We start from the raw sequence: 21,209 nt of genomic DNA, 5'->3' as shown, positions 1-21,209 counted from the left end.
TGACTAATTTCTTAGCTATACGAACAAGGGTTATATTTTTTATTGGTATTTTTATTATTTATATGGTTACCGGCTAGATCAATGTGGGCTATTTATGTTGTATTGTAAAAGCTTCTTTTCAGTTTTATTTTCAAAAGGAGCAACTGAATGTGAAAATGTGAAAGAGACTGCTCCGGATTTAGGATGTGGAAAACGTTCAGTACAGTTTTTTTATCCATGATAACCACAGTGGTTGTTCATGAAGCTCACAGAGCTAACCTGTTGTGAAGTATAAATATGTGTTGGCGGTTCTGAATGTGTTTGCCATGCTTCATCAGTTTCGTTTTATCTCCAGGTCATTTACCAGTGGTGTGGCTCCCTGTGCAACAAGTTTGAGCGATTGAAGGCCGCACAGGTGGCAACTGGTATCCGTGACAACGAGAGGAACGGAAGGGCTCAGCTGATTGTCGTGGAAGAAGGAAGTGAACCAGAGAGGATGAAAAAAGTAAGGGAGATCTTGTTGTTTTCTTAGCTGTATACTCTTATCCTTTCTGTAAGTTTCCACCTGTGAAGTGTTTTAGGCCATCGACATGAAGAGTCCCTATCTTATAAAGGAATCACACTCTTTTGGAAAAATAAACCTATTACAGAGAAGCAGGCCTGGTTCCACATTCTTGACTTGTTGTTGAAATCCCTTACCTAGTGACGGCACTTGAACCGGAACGTCTGTGTTAAACACGTCTAAAACATCTAGTTTTCAACAAATGCAATATAACATCTTTGTGTCCAACAAAAAATGAACTTTCATTCCAAATATACCTGTACATTACACACAACTCCCCAAAACACCATTGCAGAAAGAGTATTGGTATTTGTGACCTGGTTTGGGGTACCACAACCTGGCCAGAAACGCATAGACTAAAATGTTGCTGCAATTGTGGTGGTGTACAGGATGGTTTGGGGGGTATTTATGAGATGAATCTTCCTAAACTGTCATTATGAACTCCAGTAATACATCAAGTCAGTTCTCTGTCCAGCAGATAGCACACATTGGGCTTGGTGCGTGACAGGATTCAGAGAATTAAAATGGAGTGTAACCTACTTGCTTAAGAGAAAACCTGACATCAGTTAGCATGGGAAATGAAAGGCCAAAAGACATAAACTCCTGGCAAACTAAGAACGGCCATGAAGAGACATGTCTGCAAATTGCAGTTCTTGGGCGGGTCACGGTGTTATTTAATCTGGGTCTTAGTCTTTTTCCCACATGATCTTAGAAAAAGCCAAGAACAGGAAACCACACCTGGATGTCCTGTGCAAATCCTAAAATGCACAAATAGACAAATAGGGTTCTTCAGGAGTGTTGCAAAATTACAAGCTAGGTCCCAATGTATAAAGGAGACTTTCTTTCCCAGAAGACAGACAGGAGTGGAGTGGAATCAGTCAGAATGCTCTGTGGCTAAGGATCTGTGCCTGTGGCTGGAAGGTTGCTGGTTCAAATCCCACAGGTGGCAGAGGAATCCTACTCTGTTGGGCCCTTGACCAAGGCCCTTAATCCCCAGCTGCTATAGGGGTCCTGTATAATGGCTGACCCTGCACTTCAACCCCAAGCTTCTCTGTGTGTCTCATGGAGAGCAAGCTAGGGTATGTGAGAAGACGAATTTCCTAATGCAAGAGATTATATATGGCCAATAAAGTGGTCTTCTCCTATTTTACATTATTCAAAATACTGTAAATAGCACAGAGTTACCGGAATCCTTACAAAAGGAGATGATGACATGGATTGATACCAAATACCTGTTCAAACGTCAAGGGGGAACAATAACATGGGGAAATACATACAAAATAGGAACAGCAGGGATAATGGCCCATGGATGAAAAATGAATGATCCAGTGGGTGCTAGAAAAGACAGGGTCAACTGGAAGATACATCTGGACTTCCAAGGGTATGAAGTACAGTCAATATTGAACCAATGTAATGCCCTCAGATAAAGACTAAGCAGCCCTTCCTTCAGAGCTGGCAGCACCCAGAGGCCAGCAGGTAAACACAAGCCACACAGCCACACACAAAAACAGAGCAAAACGCTCAGTGCCACTTCCTGACGTGTGCCCCACTCCAGAGCTGAGGGCACTCGCGCACAAGTACAGGGCTGACGGACAGGGGCTACAGTACCTGTCCACTTTTCACAGTCTTCCGCTGTTGAGCATCACTCTTACCTATCACTGCCTTAACAGTCCAGTACTCCTTTCCCTCACACACTGCAGTATCACTGGCAGATGACATGTTTGGACTATATTTCAGGATAATATCAATATTAATTACCTTGGAATGTTCCACAGTGGAAGAAAGATGAACTGTCCAAGGAGACTTCTAATTTCAATTTTCAGATACTGCATATAAAGGAAAACTTAGCAGCCATGGACGGCTATTTTTATATATGTCTGCACTGTATACTTACATGATGTACTCATCTATTAAAACTAAATGTTCGCTCATCTGATGAAGTTATAGTTAATTTTACAACATCCTCATTCCAACACAGTACAGTTTGCAGTTTTATTCCCTAGGTTATAAACTATAAGCGTAAGGAAGGATTTTATATATCAAAAGAAGTTTAATTAGTCTACAATAATCTCAAACTCAGGTAAGGACATTGTTCTTTCTTTGGCTGCCCATTTCTGTGAAGATTGGCCCTGGGCTGTGTGCCAGCAATGAATAAGTAAAGAGATTATGGTACGCAGAATTTGAATTGAAGCAGCTTCCTGGTAGCTCTTCCCTGCAGCCATCACACTCTCTCCTGTATGCTTTTTATACAGGATACATTTCTGTAAAAGTTGAAAAACAAGCAAAACAACTCTGAATTTTTATTTTAATGCAAGCGATTTGCTTTTGTGTTGAAACCGTGCATGCCAGTTTCAAAACAATGTGTTTGCATTTGTTTTGCAGTAGAAAATCAGCTGTGTAGTGCTACAACAACACAGGAAGAAATCTCCTCAAGGACATTAAAGCCGTTTTTCGTTGTTTTTGTATCATGTTTACTCCGACACAGTACTCAGACCTTAGAAACAAACCACCACAAATTTGTACTGAAGCTTTACTAAAAAAAAACTGTAGCTTCAAATGTTTCCATTCTGGCAACGTGTTACTCTGCTGTGGAGAGAAGACTCAAAAAAGTTGTAAATGTATTTCAACACTGCATATATATTTTATATACACTCTACACATTCTATTTTCCTGTAATGTCGAATTTAAATGATTGTAAAATATTTTACAAAGTGATATAAATAAGGCCACATTGTTGCCAAAAATCTAAATTTATGTTATGACAATACTTTCCCACTTCCTGTACCACACAGTACTCATCTCAGATTTAGCTAAGGATCTGGCATTTGGTCTACTTGAAAGCAACAGTGGTTCAATTAAATTCCATTTTTCTGTCTCTTAAAGTGTGTATAAGGCAACAATTAAATAGAACAGTCAGTTTTATTCAGAAACACATTTCAGGAAATTCAAAACACTTTACAACAGCACCCACATAATATATGTCATAAGGAAAAGCTTAAAGCTTAAAGCTTTACATTTAAAGAAAAGACACGGTTGTCACTCACATTTTAAAATTTCAACAGTTTCTGAGCCTCTAGGAGATTTGGGAAGGACTTCCACAGACATGGTGCTGCATATGTGGTTCCATTTCCCATTGGGTGGAGTCTGGTCTTCAGCAGAGAGTCTAAATTAACAGATCTCAGGTTAAGAGATGGACTGTACACACACACTGAGTCCTATAAATAACCTGGAGTTAAGCTATTTAGTGCCTAATACAGTAAGTGAACAGGAGAGGCATAAAAGCCACACTTAACCTGCTCAGGGAGCCAGAGTTTTACTTGGACGTGGATATGATGTGTTTTTTTCCTAGTTTGAGCTGCACATCAGCACAGTCAGCCTCTCAAGAGAAGGCACAGAATGAAAGACCTCCTTGTTTCAAATCCTGGACCCCAGCAAAAGCTGAGCCCTGGCAGAATATTTTATACAAAGACGACCCTGTCCTCAGATGGCACGGAGCACTGAAGGTTTCTTAAGATAATTTCAATCATTAAGCAGAAATTAAAATAGCATGAATCAAAATAAACTTGTAATGAAGCATCATAGAGACAGCTAGCCTTGTTGAGTTAACGATGGTATTTACACCTCACAAATTTCTGTATTTCATTTACTTTAGTACTCTATATAAGGATTTTTTTTAGATTATGCTAAATAAATTGTCACTACTCATTGTTAGATGTTTTTTGTTGGTAAAACACATTTTTCAATCATTTCTGTTTTTAGTGTTTTAGATTTACTTATTACTCACAGTAACACTCCACATTTCAAATCCTGGCATCACATCTGTTTGTGTGCAAATTCCTACTTCCCATGCTTACATAGTTAGTTTGCATATTTTTCTAACTGACGTTCACCTACTTTTTGAAAGAAAAAGTTGAAACAAAACTGTCTTGATGCCCTTTCTTTGGTGCTATCTAAAATATTCCATACTCATGTTTTAAACTTAACATTGTACAATTAGGTTTCTGTAAACATAACATTTTTAATGTTTAATAGAGTTTATATTACATTTATTTTACATATGAAAATGGAATAGAATCTAAACAGCACATGAATCATATCGTGATGTGTTGAAAATGAGGTTCTAATCTAGGTTTTTTTTGGACAGACCTATATTAAAAATGTATGTTGCTGGATTCAACACTCTTAAAATCGCCTTCTCCTGAAATACAAGTTAAATTTGTAATGAAGCAATTGTTTGTAAAGACAAACAGCTTTGCCTCACAGATAATTCCTCAGTTTTAAATGTGTACATACTCCCCCAGTACACTACCAGTGTTGGAGAAATAAATCATTCACATGTATTTAAAACACTCTGGAGACAACCAGAAAATTCAGTTTCATTATGAATAATGAACCATTTCATCTTTGACATCGGAGCCAACAAAGGAAAGATAAGAATAGAAGCTTCGTGCCTTAAGCTATCATCTGAAAAAGAAAGGAAAGTTCAAATGTCAAAATGCACTCCTGTTCTGTTTTTCCCTAACGGGCCAGTCTTTTTAATATCCGCTCGCATTATAATGTATTTTATACATGGAGGATAAGGTAAAGCAAAAGGAACAGATGGTACAGCTCTATTTGATTGAATAAAGTGAATTGTTCATGAACTAGTGTAGGTCTTGTCTGAAGAGGAGTCCCATCTTTGTTATGTATCTTCCCAGGTGTTGGGCAGTAAACCTAATCTTCCAGATGGGGATGAAAATGATGACGAAATGGCAGACATTTCCAACAGGAAAATGGCCAAGCTCTTCATGGTATGGAAAGTTCCACATCCTTGTTTTTCGTCTGCACAGTGTATCAGTGGGGATATTCAGGAATCTGACATGAAGACGTGCCAGGCACAGATGTGAGCGGTGCCGGTGTCTTCAGCCACATGTGTACAGCGGACATTGCTTATCTGTGGTGATTTTGGAATGGGGAGCTGTGTCAAGTGTGTGGTCTGCAGAAAAAAAAAACTATGTCCCCATGCCTTTTGGCAACAATTTACCCTTTTGATGTACCATATCACCATACGTACTTTTAGAATTAATTAATTACACTTTTATCCATGAGGTATCGGACGCCACTGGTTCCATGCAGGTGACTTTAGTGTCTGAAGAAAACCCATTCACACAGAGCCTTCTTCTGTCGGAGGAGTGCTTTATCTTGGACCATGGGAAAAGCAAAATGATATTTGTGTGGAAAGGTGAGGCTTCTTTTCATCTGTTTTAAAATGGTATGCACTTTGGTTGAGACAAAACTGTTCTTGTTCTGTGTACAGTGTGCTATCGCTGCCAGTCCTTGAGATCTTAGGACCCACTTGCAGTAGGTTCCTAGACCCTTGTAGTACAGCACAGTTACTAGGATGTTTAAACTGTTGATGAGATGTGTCCATGGTGTCGTAAATGTCTTGTCCTGTGACGATTCATAGAAAAAGTAGATGTTTTTTTTTCTTTCGCTTTAACAGCATATACAGTAATTTGGAGTGCAAGACATGAAAAAATAAAAATAAAAAAAGGCTTCAATGAATTTCTTGTATTCTAGCTTCATTTTAAGGTATTTTAGCATGTTCACAAAAAAGAATAAGTAATTTTCCCAAAAGGAACCTCATATAATTCATCACTGTTCTTGTTGTTTATGAAAGGTGTAAGATATATATTTTTCTAGGATTAATTTCTTAAAACATTTCTTAAAACGGCATTGCTGAAGAAGTATCTCTTAAATGGACATATGGACATTCACTGAGTTCGGAGCATCTCAAGATGATCGTTTTGTCAGTTCCGTTTGTGTGTTCAGTGTCTGCGTTTTTTCTCATTAAGGGAAAAATGCCAACCCAGATGAGAGAAAAGAAGCAATGAAGACAGCAGAAGGGTTTATTAAACAGATGGGCTACCCTCAAAATACACAGGTGGTTTTGCACACTTAAAATGAAAGAAAAACAATAATTGCATTACCTAACAAGTCATTTTTATTGCTTGTGTAGGAAATACTATACAGATTCAGTATTTAAACCATAAGGGAAAACAAACTCCTCTGAGGTTGTCTGAACTGACAGAATAACCGGTCTGATGTAACTCTCATGCACCAGAGGCACATGGGCACGAAAACGTCTCTAGTGCGGTCACTTACATCGGCCTTCTTTCCCACAGTGCAACACATTAAGGGAATGTCCTGCTGCGATTCCACAGTCCTCTGGAGTCATGGGTTGTGAAGAGCTCTTCTCAGTACTTTGAGCAAGATGGGTTCTGCTATGGAACATACTCTATTATTTTGGGCAGTGTATGACTAAGAATTCCTAACAAATACAGTATTCATAGTGCAAGCAGCAGTCTATATAAAATATGATCATGAACTCCCTGTGATTATTATTAGATGAAGAAGTATTAGCCACATTAAACTGTTAATTACTTAATTGAGGGCCACATCATAATGTTATGTGTCCTTTGTCATAAAGTCACAATGCCAGGTATTCCCAAAACGTATTAAAGATTCCCGGACACAGTTTTTGATGCTGGCTGTGTACTTCGGATCTGTCCATGTCCCTGGAACTGGATTCAAACACCATTTCAGCATTTCTTTGTTTCTGGTGATGAGATTTTAACTAACAGGTATTATTTGAATTGAATTGTACAGTTGACTACTGCTGCAAAACATAACTAGAAAAGCAGAGGAGAATGATAACAACTGTGACAACTGTGCATAACGTGCCCTGATGATAAACATTCCTGTTTTTCGTATTGCTCAGATCCAAGTGCTTCCGGAAGGTGGGGAGACTCCTATCTTCAAACAGTTTTTCAGGGACTGGAAGGACAAAAACCAAAGTGAGGGCTTCGGAAAGGTTTTTGTCACAGAGAGGATTGCAAAGATCCAACAAGTGGAATTCGATGCCTCCAAACTGCACGTGTCCCGTCAGATGGCAGCACAGTACAACATGGTAGATGATGGGACAGGGAAAACCGAGGTAATACACCCTGTTCCACCAGGAAATGTGAATTTGTTAATTAATCTAGGTAGGCTACTCTTAAATACAGAAATGAAAGTCCTTTCAAAAATGAACAGTAATATGAGGGACTCCTCTACGCTACCAACTGTTGAGAGTACTTCAGGTGAATTACTAATGATGTCATTAGTGAACTGATTCATGACACAGGTCTACAGAAATACCTGTCATGACCACGCTGTGACCTGCTGGGACCAGACAGCACAAGGAATAAACACAACTTCACAGTCTGCTTATGGCAAGGCTTTCGTGATAAATATCAGGGAAGCTGGTGAAAGAGATGACACAAGCAGCTGGGGTGTGTCCACATGTGATTTCCACTTCACAAGTTTATTTTCTGTCGCAGTACAGCTTAATGGAAGTGAGGGCAGAGGATAATGAAATGTACTTAATCCTACCTGATGTTTCTAAAAACAATCTTCCCATTTTATTTACCAATATTAAAAAAGCATGGGAGATATTTTACTAAGTTATTATTTGACCTAGGGAGTGGACAATGTATCCGTCAGTATTAAACAAAGACTGTATCTTACCATGTTACTTGTCTCCAGCACAAGCTCATGCTGGAGGGTCACCCAGCAGACAGTGGGCACAAAGCAGGAAGTACCCTGGAGAGGAAGGCAGTCCATCACAGGACACGCACTCCCACTCATGTGTGACTGTTTGAGACACCAATTAACTGCGGCAACATGGTGTTAGTTTGTGGGAGGAAACGAAGCACTTTGAAATGTCACAGGACCCAGGAGCTGTGACGGAGCAGAACTTTCGTCCATGTTCTGCCATTTGCAATTTAGTTCATATAGGCAGCTGCGTCACCATTCATAGGCCTCAAAGGAACAAGTAAAGGTTTATTCCTTCTTTGGGTGTGAGAAAGAGAGGAAAGTCAGCAGCTGATAAAGGCGGGAGAACAAAAGCCGGGAGTGGAGAGGAGGCAGGAGCAGGAGAGAAGCAAAGTGGACACTCAGGGGGTGTGAAGTTGGGAGAGATGAAGAGAGGTGTGAAGTCAAAACATATGCAATCTATACTTTTATATTTTGATTCAATTCTATTCATTTTGTAACGTTTTGTGATGTGTTCTAGATCTGGAGAGTTGAAAGCAGTGGCAGAATCCCTGTTGAGCCAGCTACATATGGTCAGTTTTATGGTGGCGACTGTTATATCATCCTGTACACTTACACAAGAGGCCAGATCATCTACACCTGGTAAGTTTATTACTTTATTCCTGTGCATTATGATGAAATGATAAACTCAGAGACAGTTCTTTATTTACCGCACTATGTATACATTAAATAATACAAGTTCATGGGAGGCAATGTGTTTGAAGTCTGCAGAGGTCTCATGTTGCTTGAAACAGCACATTATTTTTATGACTTGTGTTTTCTGCTGCCTGGGGTTCACACATATGTACTGCAATGCACATCCAGTGAGGTTTGCACCACCATGATGCTTAATTTAAACACAAGAAACCGATATCAAACCCAGAGATGTCCCACAGATAAAGCAAATGTGATGTTAGCTGAAAAGGAATTAAGAAGACAAGTTTCTTCTTGCTTTTGGAACTACTGTGCACGTGCAGAAATAAGCTGCCTAGTTCCTTTTGCCAACTAGGTTATCATGAAAATAGGGTTGTTAAAAAGCTTTCAGAGCACACATACATCAGTATTAATGTCTTTTTCTTCACTCCACTTTCTACTTCAGATGCTTTTTTCACCAGGAAGGATGTTGTTTGTCAAACCACATCACAAAAAGTGATCCAGCACTTTGATACAGTACAGTTCAAACAGTTTAATTAACGTTAAAGCAGCTTCTGCAGAAATAATATCACTTAAAAGTCATTAAAGCATTTCACATGTTGAAGCGTGTAAACATACTGTCATACAGTAAGGCCTGTGCATTCACACCTCCCAATTTCTGATGGTTTCTAGTCTCTTTGGCTTTTATCAAGATCACAATGCTGAAGATACAATAAATTGCATCTAAATTCATAAACGGGTTTTCTTCAAAATTCCACATCCCAGTTGATTGATTTTATTTGGTAACCTTCGCTAAGCTGTCTGGTTAACTGAGTGTCCCAACTGGACTTCTCCACCCTACAGGTGACGGGACCCTGTGTTGCTTTGTACTAAACTCAGCTACACCGGGTGCTTTTTAATCTAGTCAGAAAACCTATTTTTGAAAGAGGCTTCTTTTTGTGATTGTTCTATTATTTTTATAGTAGCAGTAGCAATGGCAGTAGCAGTAGTAGTGGTCTTCGCAGCGGTTTAGAAATCCAAACATGGGTCGATTGTGTTTTAGAAGTCATATTTGGATGCCTACTCACTGTGGTGCTCTCTCATCTTTTCGTCACTCGGAATGTACCTGTGATAATCAGTCCTTAGTGATCTCAGCTTTAATATCCATGCAATTTTCAGGCAGGGTTCCAGTGCCACTCGCGACGAGCTCACTGCCTCTGCTTTCCTCACGGTCCAGCTGGATCGGTCCCTCGGAGGGCAAGCAGTTCAGGTAGACTATTCTTCCGAAATGGACAGTGGCTTGTTTTACAAGACCGGTGTAAATGAGTCAGCTACGCTTGTTTTCACTGCTTTGTACATAAACAAAATCTGTATCTGCACGTTCTACATTTTTTTTAATTCCTGATTCAGCTCTCCTGCGAACCAGCAATGTTTCATTTAGTTTATTGCAATTCCAAACCAAAACCAACTAATTTAAGAATAATCTGTTCATACAGGATTGCAGCACTCTATGTATAAAGACTGTAGCTTTTCAACTATGCTTTTCTTTGAGATGGTTCTTCTGCATTTTCATCTTTCCAGAAATGTTTATCCAAATGTTTCTCTTACAGTAAAACTGTTCTGTGTTACTGCACAGATCTGCAAAAATTGAATTAGTTGTTGTCTTAGTTTATTATTGAATATTATTCATTAATTATTTCATTAAACATATACAGTAAATATAGTGTATGAATGTACTATTGTATGCATTACCTATATACAGTAAATAAGTCCATAAAAACAAGTCTTCTTGAGAAAACTGAATGCATAATTCCACAAAATAGATATTATTTGTTTGTGTGTATGAGCAGCAGAGTAGCAGGGTGTTTTTAATAAAACAGTGACGGTGAACTGCATTTTTCAGGGAGCTATAGTTTTTATCTCCTGTCTTATCTAGATGGAATTGATTGTTTTTTTTAGTTTTTTAAAGCATTAATCAATATCTCCTTGAAAATCACTCGTTGAACCTCCAGGGCTCTGGCCCACGTGAGAGTCTCCCAGCCCTGCAGTCCTGAGCGTGCGCCACTAATGGCATTAAAGCGCCACCTGGAGGCCATGAGCAGAACAACACAAAGAGGCTGACGCTGAGAAAATGTCTTATTTACAGTGTTGGCCTGGTGTGCTTTCATTCATACACCAGAATATATGAAGCTCAAGGGTACAGCTCCAGAGACCTAGAAAGGATATGAACCCTCTTCTTTGCATCCTAGGGATTTAGGCACCAATAATATATAATAATAATACACCAATAATATACTGCTACAATTCTGCTGCAATATCCTGTACTGTTACAATTCAGAACGACCTCCGTTATATATCCACTATAACTCCATTGTTTATCCACTGGGCTGCAACCTTTATTGCTACTGCTATTTTATGCTACTTGGACCATCATAATTGTGTTTAAGTTAATAATGAATGCGGTTAAATTACATTATTTTATTCGATGAACTTGATGTTCTAAGGTATAACAGTTTTTTTTTGCATTTCTTGAGCATTTCTGAAACATGAACAAGGGTCCGGTTTAAAATACAACTGAGAAAAGTCTTGTGCAGATGCTGCTCACATATTAAAGACACGGGTTGTGCTGGTGGAGCAGAGAAGGTAAACTAAGCTGTGTGCTGAATTGCTCTTCTAGGTGAGGGTGTCGCAAGGCAAAGAACCAGTGCATTTACTGAGCTTGTTCAAAGACAAGCCCCTGGTGGTCTATAAAAACGGAACCTCCAGGAAGGGGGGGCAGGACCCAGCTGCCCCCACTCGCCTCTTCCAGGTGCGGAGGAACCTGGGAATCATCACAAGGATTTCTGAGGTAAGAGAAAGTCAATATCTGAAGAGCACGAGAGCAGTCTCCCGCATTCAAAAGGCAAATCACATTAATACATAATTATTGACACCACCCGCTGAAACAAAACAACTGTCATCAAAATTGTAAGAAATGGTTCCACACAGCTTTAAAGAAGTAATACCACTCAAGTTCCTGCCATACACATTCTGTACTAAACATTTTATACAGTGTATTATAGCAGGTTCGTTGGTTTCTGTGAAACAGTTCATCGCCCGCGATGAAATGTCACTGAACTGAAACTGCTAAATAAACACAGTCTTTGCTCACACACTGATATTTAAATTTGATTGCATAGACGAGATGGTTCCTGGAAATCGCTCTCTTCAAGTTGAACTATGGTCATGCGAGTCTCACATTGTTCTGTTGGAAAAGCACCACTTCCTGAATGGCTTGCAGGAATGGAAGAGATGGCTCAAGGACCTCAGCGATGTATTCTTATGCTAAGCAAGGTTCCTCCCCACATCTTCTCACTCCTGCTGTCCCACTGGTTGGCTTGAAGCACTCAGCAGTCAACATTATGCTCTCCACACACATGCTACTTTCCCTTAGGTCTGCACAGAATAGGACTGACCCTTTCTCTGTCACAGTCTCTCGGTTAACTGAAGATGACAATGCCACTTCTCAGCCGCCAGCTTGTTAACACCAAACAACCTCCGAGGCAACAGATCACTTACTGCTGATGCTCAGGTTCTTCCTGCCCAGAATTCCTCATGCAGACTGATCACACAGATGGATCAGAAGGATGTGGCAGTTCTGGTTCAAACGTGGTGACCCCCGACCTTCCGGAATGTAGCCTCTCCCTCACAGAGCCGATTTCCTCTCTGTCTCTGGGCTAGTAAGCAGAAGACCTGGGCAAATTCTCTCACAATCGGACAGCTGTTACTCATGTCAGTAGTCCTCTTCTTCCATCAAGTGGGACGTGTCTATATTTCTGTAGTTCTTGCATTAATTAATATTTTGGGTTTTTTTTTAGTGGTACTTTATACAGGTTCCGCATCAACATATTCTGGTAATTCTAACTTGACATGGAGCACCTTGCAGTTTTATAAAAGTACATGATTAAATTGTAATATTATGTTATCCCATAAATCAATACTCTTCCCACGGTCAACAAATCAGCTAACCTTTTAAAATGTAAACATGACATGACAGGTTTTATAATAAAATAATGATGTAAAACTTGGACTATTTTTGAAAATTGCGTTTTTCCATTCTTGGTGGGAAATTTCCTTGTTCATTCTTAGAACTTCTTATTTTTCCTACCAGAACTAAAGTACACTATATTTGATCCCAAGCTCTCTGACAGACTCGTGTTTTTTCTGTCTAGGTGGATGCAGACGCTCAGAGTCTGAACTCCAATGATGCTTTCCTTCTGAAGCTTCCAAGTGGCGATGGCCATATCTGGATAGGAAAAGGAGCCAGTGAGGAAGAAGAGAAAGGAGCCCAATATATAAGCAAAGTGCTTCACTGCAAAGCCAGCAGGATTGTAGAAGGAAAAGAACCAGGTTTGCTCAAATTTAGGAATGTTGACTGTTTCTGAGCATGTACGGTACATCTGTCGCATTCAGCAAATCAAAATGAAAATGTATGAAATGCTCCTCCACAATATTGTGATAATGCAGCTGTGGCCGGCCTGCCCCGCGGGTATCTGGGAAGCTTGGTGACAGAGGGTATTCAAACTCAAAGTACTTCTTTTAAATGATCCATTTTAGAAATGAAAACAGGGTCAGACCTCTCAACTCAAATCAATCAGAAGAAGTCAAATGAGCAAAACTCCTCTTCCTCCTTCCTGATCCTTTCCTTGATGAGATCTGAAACGGAGTGACAGTGTGACCAGGAATGTCTCAGCTTTCTCGTTCTGCCTCACCTGTCAGCCAGTCTGGTCCTGGGGTCCATACACCTGCCACACCAGGAGGCCTTTAGACAGTTGGGGCAGCAGGCTGGCCCACTGCAGTACCTTTCAAAAAACTTTCATCAGGTGTATGCTCTGTCCCGAAGGTCTGACATTTAGGAGATTCATGTTTTTTCTGTATTTCTTGCTCTGATACTCATCACCTGGTCATTCTTGACTTCATAATCACGCCTCAACAAACCTTAAGCAGGATAATTGTAATCCGATTTGTATACTGTACCACGATAGCAAGCACAGATCAAACAAAAGAATTTCACAGACATGTCTTCATTTAGTAACCGTCCAGTTCTGGTGGAGCAGACAAATTGAAAGAACTGTTTGTAGTGTTTCCAGAGCTCTGGATGCCCTTGCCAATATTCTGCATGTTCTGCAGCTGATTTCTGGAAGGCACTGGGTGGGAAGAAAGAGTATCAAACCTCCGACCTTCTGGAAAGCAGCTCCATCAGCCATCCTCCATGTCTCTATGGCTGCTCAAACAAGACGGGCAGGTTTATTGTGAGTACTCACTACTGTATTTTTGTTGCTGTTGTCGCTATTTTTTTTACCAGAATGCACCTCTGAAAAGCATGGGAGAAAAAAAAGCATTAAGAACTTTAAGTGATGTTTAAAAATATTGAAAACATTTTATTTTTTTCAACCGAGAGACTCAATCGCCTACTATGGGGAACGTGGACATCAGTAGAGTAAGAAGGTGTTCTAAAGTTTTCGATAGAATGTGTTTCTTTATTAATTTCTTCAGATTGAAGAAGTGCCGGGTGAATTCACACAGGACGACTTGGCTGAAGATGATGTCATGTTGCTGGATGTCTGGGATCAGGTATATAATAACTATCAAGCTTTTATGCGGAGAAAATGACCCAGCCTTGTTTTACACTTCTCATATTAATACTGTATATAATAACATCTCAGATAATTATAGGTTTTGCAAATTATTGCAAAATGTACACATTTCTTATAAATAAAAAACATAATGTTGACAAATATTTCCTTTGAAAATAAATCGGTACATGTTCATGTGCTTTTTCACTTCTAGGTGATATTGCTAAATACATGTCCATGTGTATTATTATTATTATAATTATATTTATATTATATTTGTTTTTTTTTCTAAAACAAACATTTTTAAAAGATTGAATTTCACTTTTAAAGGTCTTCATCTGGATTGGAAAGGATGCAAATGAGGTTGAAAAAACTGAGTCTGTGAAATCAGGTATGAACTTCAACCAGGGATATTCAGGTTAAATAGTTTACCTGCAAACATCGTATTAGAATTAAAAGAAATTAAGTTTCTCTGCAAAGTTTCTCTTCTTCTGATTTAATCATTTAAATCACTTATGATGAATTATGATGATGCTAAAAATGTTTAATTTTCCTTCTATAAAGTGACAGTGTGTAGAAAGTGTATGATCCTGAAATCACTGAAGGGGTCAAATTTAAAGAAGTCTTCCACTTTGTTGACTAAATTATGAGATTCTGTCATTTGTCTCCACAGGTTTGCACTATCTTTTTTTGTATTTTATATGCCAGTTAAGAGGAAGAAAGATAGCTTTACATGCTGTCAATATGACTTGTGACTCACGATATATTACTAATCCCCATCAACTTGCCATCTTCTTTAGATGTCAATAGATCTTTACCAGCAAGAGTACATTTCATATCAGTGAGATTTTGTCATTTACATCACCATTCTTACCATTGTCACCATGTGGATGTGTGAATAGAAATAACTCTTTCAATTAGTATAAGGCCTTGTCTGCACTCATGACCTAATTGCTGGTATACTGGTTTTGAAATTCTTCTTTGCTTGTTCGACAAATTGCAGCAAGGCGTTACATAGAGACTGATCCATCAGGGCGGGACAGGAGAACCCCGGTGGTCATCGTGAAGCAGGGCCACGAACCACCAAACTTCACAGGATGGTTTTTGGCCTGGGATTCCTCCAAGTGGGAAAGCGATCCTGCGTCTAGAGCCATGAGTTCTCTTAACGTTGCATAAAACCGCAAGCGTGACTCTTGAAGTGCCTGCTGTGTGCTTTGCTGACATTGCTAAAAAAAAAAAACATGATAAGTGTTCAGAACTTTATTTTTTCAAAATGTATGCTATACGTGCCGCAAGAAAAGATACACTTTAATGGTGGGGTATATTTTAATCAAGCTATTACTTTTTAATCATAATGTTCCTTTTCTTTCCTTTAAGATTGTAAAAATGCTCAGGAATAGTTGCTCTATCGTGCAGACGAACTAAAAAAAAAACAAATCTGCCAGCTGTTTACCTTTGCTGTAGCACTGGTTATTTGTGTTCTTCTTTTCTGAAAAGGCTTAAATCATGATCCGGAAATGACAGCAGATGGCAAAGATAATGGAGCAAGTAGCAATTGTTAATTATCCTTGAAGTATAATAATATAAAAGCATTAAAAATCTCAATAAGTACAGTATGCTTTCTATGCAGCTTTAATTGATCTTACATTTTTCTCAAATTCAATCTAAGCAGAGGTGCATCTTGGTAAAACCAAAATTTTCCCTCAATTATTCTGCCACATAAAATTAGTATAATCTGAGCTACAGTTCATGCAGTATGGAAAGCTCATAATTGACTCTTAGAATTATATAAATTAACAAACAGAAAATACATAAATCATGTAGAGCATATGCTGTGGGCTTTAGTATATTAGGGCAAAGAATAATATCTTGATTTGCAATGGTGTTGCTGCAGAGCAGAACTGGAAGCGAACCTGGCTCAGTATCAGAAGTCAGGAGATCCAGATCCACCTGTCATATTGTTGAAGACCAAAGAAAAGATAAGATAAGATCACTTTATTGGCCATATACAATTTCTTGCATTCATCTTGCAAGAATTTGTCTTTTTGCATACCCCAGCTTGCTCTCCATGAGACACACAGGCGGGGAGAGAGAAGCTTGGGGTCAGAGCGCAGTGTCAGCCATTTATACAGCGCCCCTGGAGCAGTTGGGGTTAAGGGCCTTGCTCAGGGGCCCAACAGAGTAGGATTCCTCTGTTGTCCGTCGGATTTGAACCAACAACTTTCCAGCCACAGGCACAGATCCTTAGCCACAGTGCCACCACTCTGCCAACTAGTGTAAAACAGTCCACTATTCCAACTCAGTGAAATGAATTCTTCAAATCCAATTAGTTTAATGATTTTTGTCTGTGTGTGAATGCAAATTAGCTCATGGTTCTTATATTTTGTTAGAGTAACACAAAGGGTTCCTAATCTGTTTTATGCACTTGTTCCTTGCTTAGCGTGGTAAAACATTAATATGGATTTAGAGGCTATCAAATCAGAATGGTCTTAATTGTTAATTAAAAAGGACTAAACTTAATTTCCATAATATTCCAAAGCCTAACAATGAATTAAACTGAAACCTTTATACATTTTATATAACTAAATTTAACAGCAGAACCCAAATGCGACTTGATTTTAGTCGACTTGATGCAAAAGTGGTTTTAGTCAGATTTGAGTCAACTGGAATAAATCAAAGATGTGTGACTATATCTAATACAGCCTTGGCTAATACTGTGACTCAAAAATAAAAAAACTGTAATTCCTTCCTTACACTTCTATAGTGCTTTTCTGGACACTCCACTTAATGTGCTTTATGGGTAATGTGCAGCCCCACCTGGATGAAATGACAGCAGCTAAATACACTAGTATGCTCCCCACATATCAGCTATCAGTGGAGAGGAGAACAGGGTGATGAAGCCAGTTCAGAGATGTGGGAACTTAGGAGGCCATGACTGGTAAGGGCCAATGGGAAATTTGGCCAGGAAACCAGGGTCACATGCCTACTCTTTCCGAGAAACTCCCTGGGATTTTTAATGACCACAAAGAGTCAGGACTTCTGCTTTATGTCTCATCTGAAGGACGGCACCTTCTTTTAAACAGTATAGTGTCCCCATCACTATCCTGGGCCATTAGGATAGGACACACACACAGACCACAGGGTGAGCACCCCCAGCTGGCCTCACTAACACCTCTTCCAGCAGCAGCCTTAGCTTTCCCAGGAGGTCTCCCATCCAGGTAATGACCAGGCTCACACCTGCTTAGCTTCAGTGGGCTGCCAGTTGTGACTTGTGGGATGACTGCTGACCAGATTGCTCCACCTTCTGGAGGTAATTTAGAAAAACAACAAGACTGAGCTGCAAATCCTGGCAGCCTGTAGCTCAATGTTCAGTGAAGTCAACTCAACTCCCAAGTATCTGTATCATGTGGAAGTAGAGCTTGGAGCACTTATGCACTGCAGCTAATTGCAGTAGAAAAGCTAAATGTGAAAGAAGTGCAGGTGTAGAGAATCTGTGGTGTATCTTATTAAATTACCAGTTGCCTGGATGCAGTCAGCCACGAGGATTCAAATTTAGAATAACTGTAGATCAGTTATTCAGAAAATATATGGGCAAATTTCAAAACAAAGCTATTATTAAATATGTGCAATACTACAGTTCGACCACAAGGTGGGGCAATGGTCAAATAAAGGAGTTCTACTTGTATATGCTGAAGAAAACTTCAAATACCTTTTAGACACATTGTATATTATGTTATTACAACAGTGTATATTATTACAACAGTACATTAATGTGAAAAAAATAATGTGTCAGGATTTTGAATTTATCCTGTACTCTTTATATTGATACCTTTGTATATAGTATTTGTCCCTGTACCATATTTTATGCCATATGACACCGCAAACAAACAGACATAGGTAATCTTGCTTGTAATGTGAGGAAAAGATATTCTTCGTGGTTATAAACGCCACATGTCATGTTTCAGGATCTGATTCCTTACCTGCAGTGCCTGGAAATTCATTATACAAATTGTGGCTTGCAGGTAACTGAAACTACATCTGATTTTTTCACATTTAGTTTTGAATCGTATAAACGTGTGCCGAATAGCTGTTTTTAAAATGCTTGGAGGAAGGCCATTCCGTCCTGTCAGAGAAGTGATCTACAGAAGGAGTCGGGCAGGAATCCACCCCAGCTGAAGATGGAATCAGTTACCCCACTCTTGACATTCTCAGGTTGAAGGACACTGAGCTATTATGAAGATATATTATGAGATGGTATGATTTAATCCTGCCTCTGGAACTCCCATACTCCACAGCAGCCCTGCGTGGCTGTGCTGTCTGGACCTCTCCACTTCGGCGGCAGTCCAGCTCACCGAAACGGCTCGTGATGGAGCTTCCCCATGAAGGAACGTCCTTTGCCCCATCGTGTGTTGGTGATTCGCAGACCCTTACGTTCAAGTGCGTTGGACAGGACTGGAGCATGGTTTTGCCATTCCTCTCTTCCTTTCAGTAATTACGATATTTTGAGAGAAGAGTCGTCCTTACGCGACCTGGTGCTTGAAGAGTCTGACAGGGCCTGACTTGTTACAGGCAATTTCCCTTTGCAGCTCATTGGACACTCTCCCGTGGCAGACTGAGTCAGATTTTGCAGAGGTTATTGGACCTTCCAGTTTTTTGCAGTTAGCTTGAGTTCCCTTGTTCAGCCACACACTGAAGCCTTTGTTACAGCTGCCCTGCTGGGGATCTCCATCATCCTGCTCAGTAAATGTGGCATCTTCTCTAGCTGGAACTGCTGAGGACAGCAATTGTGAGGGCTCTGTATATACTGCAGTTTCATACATCATTGTTTCTCTGTCTTCCCATACACCACCAATACAAATAGGTTAGCTGTTTTTTAAAGAGTTAAATGAATAATACTATCTACAATACTAGTGACAGAGCATTTAAAGTAGTCAAATTTGCAATTACACGGCTGGGGCATTTTCAACTTTATATTTGAAGCGTGTTTATTGTAAAATTGTATAGCCTTGACCAATACTGTTTAATTGTAAAATATATTGTAAAACATATCATCTTCAAATTGACAGGTGTTGTCTGACTCCAGCTCTGCAGTTTTCTGGTTGCCATTCAATTTCATCACTCTTGCACTATTTTTACTTTTGAAGTATGTCTTTGCCAACTTATCAGGTGTCTTCAGTATAATTCTGAGATGCAGTATTGTGCTTTCCAGTTGAGTCTTTACTAATGCTGATTATACACATAGCCAACACTATTAGACAAGAGCTTTCCCCTTTCCTATCAATTAAGAATGTTATGATAGAAGCAAGAGCTTTAATAATCCATATTTAAAATACTACACTAGGTAAGTGCCAGTTGGCTAATGAAGATATTTTATTTATTTGATTTGTAGGTCAGTGTCAGACCTTTTGTCTTTGTCTGGTTTTTATCCAGTAATTCCAAATCTTTATCTTATTTAGAATTCCCTGCCCTTAATTCTCACTGAGCTGTAGAATATATATTTCAATGGCTTTTACCGCGTGAATTTAAGGACATGGGAAAGGTTACAAATGAGAGTAGGGCATTCAGCCCATCTTGCCCATATGGCTGATAGTGGCTAACTGATGAAAAAAAGATCTGTTTCTTTTCAGAAGCCATGGTATCAACAACACTACCATAACTGGGTAGTGTGTTTCAGACTCTCACAAATTTAAATATGACATCAAGACCCCTAGAAGTCTTCTCTATTCAAGACTGAAATGGCCCAATTTCTTCAGAATGTCGGTGACAAAAAAATAAATAAAGGATTAGTTGGTTAAACTGATTTCAGTTTCTACACCGTTTCCTTCAGGGCTTGAACGAGACAGACGCACAGCTGTCGCCCGGAATAGCGGACAGGACAGAGGAGTCTGGCGTCTTACGGCGTGACTTGCAACGGGCGACCAATCATTTTGAAAGTAAACACGGGGTGCTTTAATATAGTCAGTCCGTACGATGGCGCTGTCGGGCCAAGTGCGCGTGAATCAGATTATATAAATGAACTCACAACTACATTGTTTGTATTTGGGAATAGTAAATGCATTATTTGAATGACATCTGGTTCTTCTAGGAAGCAAAACAAGAGCGATGTTGGTTTAGTAATCCATTAACGTTTAACGGCGCTTTCACAGACCACAATCAGCACTAATCTTCCACTTTTTTTGTGTGTTAAATCTAATCTATCTGATGTTGGGCTGTTTCCACAGACCGTCATGTTTAAAAGAAAAAAAAACTTTCAAACGCTTAGAGGACTGTGCATATATTTGTTTTAAAAAAAAACAACGCACGAAACGCATTGATATCACAATTAACGGAGCACTTTAAAAACTCATTTTCGCTTACATATTCAGTACCGCTGGTGCAGTAATGTCTTTTCTATAGGGTTTTCTCGTATTCAATCACACCTGTCACCTACGTACAGTACATTTATATCAGCGTTGTGCTGGAGTATTTGCTTTGAGACACCATTGCTTGTTTTCACAGGTCGGTTTTCCTTTCCTGTGCCAGAAAGCAAAGTTCCCAGTCTGTCTGTACCGCGTATTAATTTAGTAGCGCCCTGCTATCTTTGCTGTGCTTAAAATAAGCCATGCCCATGCCTGCAAAACCGAGCCGGCAGCGCCGCGAGCCCGGGCTGGCCAGTAACTTCTGCGCGTGACAGCAACAGGTGGTTGTGCGAGGAGGGCGGGGGCAGCGGACGGACGCCGCCCTCCGCCAATCAGGAGCCCCGGAGAGGGGCGCGCTGCCCCAGCGGGTGGCCAATCAGCGGCCAGGCGGCCCCTCCGTGGGCGGGA

The 21,209-nt window shown here is 39.8% G+C and overlaps 1 protein-coding gene across 1 annotated transcript in view; it reads left to right on the top strand.

Moving 5' to 3' along the window:
* Positions 1-17,152, top strand: part of scin (scinderin) — a 29,633-nt gene extending 12,481 nt beyond the window's left edge. The window contains exons 4-16 of the mRNA XM_006636182.3: positions 335-484; positions 5,239-5,331; positions 5,630-5,762; positions 6,376-6,464; positions 7,302-7,517; positions 8,637-8,758; positions 9,968-10,058; positions 11,466-11,636; positions 13,000-13,177; positions 13,958-14,079; positions 14,324-14,401; positions 14,734-14,794; positions 15,407-17,152. Of these exons, the coding sequence (XP_006636245.1) occupies positions 335-484; positions 5,239-5,331; positions 5,630-5,762; positions 6,376-6,464; positions 7,302-7,517; positions 8,637-8,758; positions 9,968-10,058; positions 11,466-11,636; positions 13,000-13,177; positions 13,958-14,079; positions 14,324-14,401; positions 14,734-14,794; positions 15,407-15,579 (1,677 nt within the window). The 3' untranslated portion in view covers positions 15,580-17,152. The remainder of the gene's footprint in view (positions 1-334; positions 485-5,238; positions 5,332-5,629; positions 5,763-6,375; positions 6,465-7,301; positions 7,518-8,636; positions 8,759-9,967; positions 10,059-11,465; positions 11,637-12,999; positions 13,178-13,957; positions 14,080-14,323; positions 14,402-14,733; positions 14,795-15,406) is intronic.
* The last annotated feature ends 4,057 nt before the right edge of the window (positions 17,153-21,209 follow it).

This window comes from Lepisosteus oculatus, chromosome 10 (assembly GCF_040954835.1).
Source record: "Lepisosteus oculatus isolate fLepOcu1 chromosome 10, fLepOcu1.hap2, whole genome shotgun sequence".
NCBI classification, from domain to species: domain Eukaryota; kingdom Metazoa; phylum Chordata; class Actinopteri; order Semionotiformes; family Lepisosteidae; genus Lepisosteus; species Lepisosteus oculatus.
Note: the sequence above shows the minus strand (reverse complement) of the source record. Positions and strands in the feature narration are given on the sequence as shown.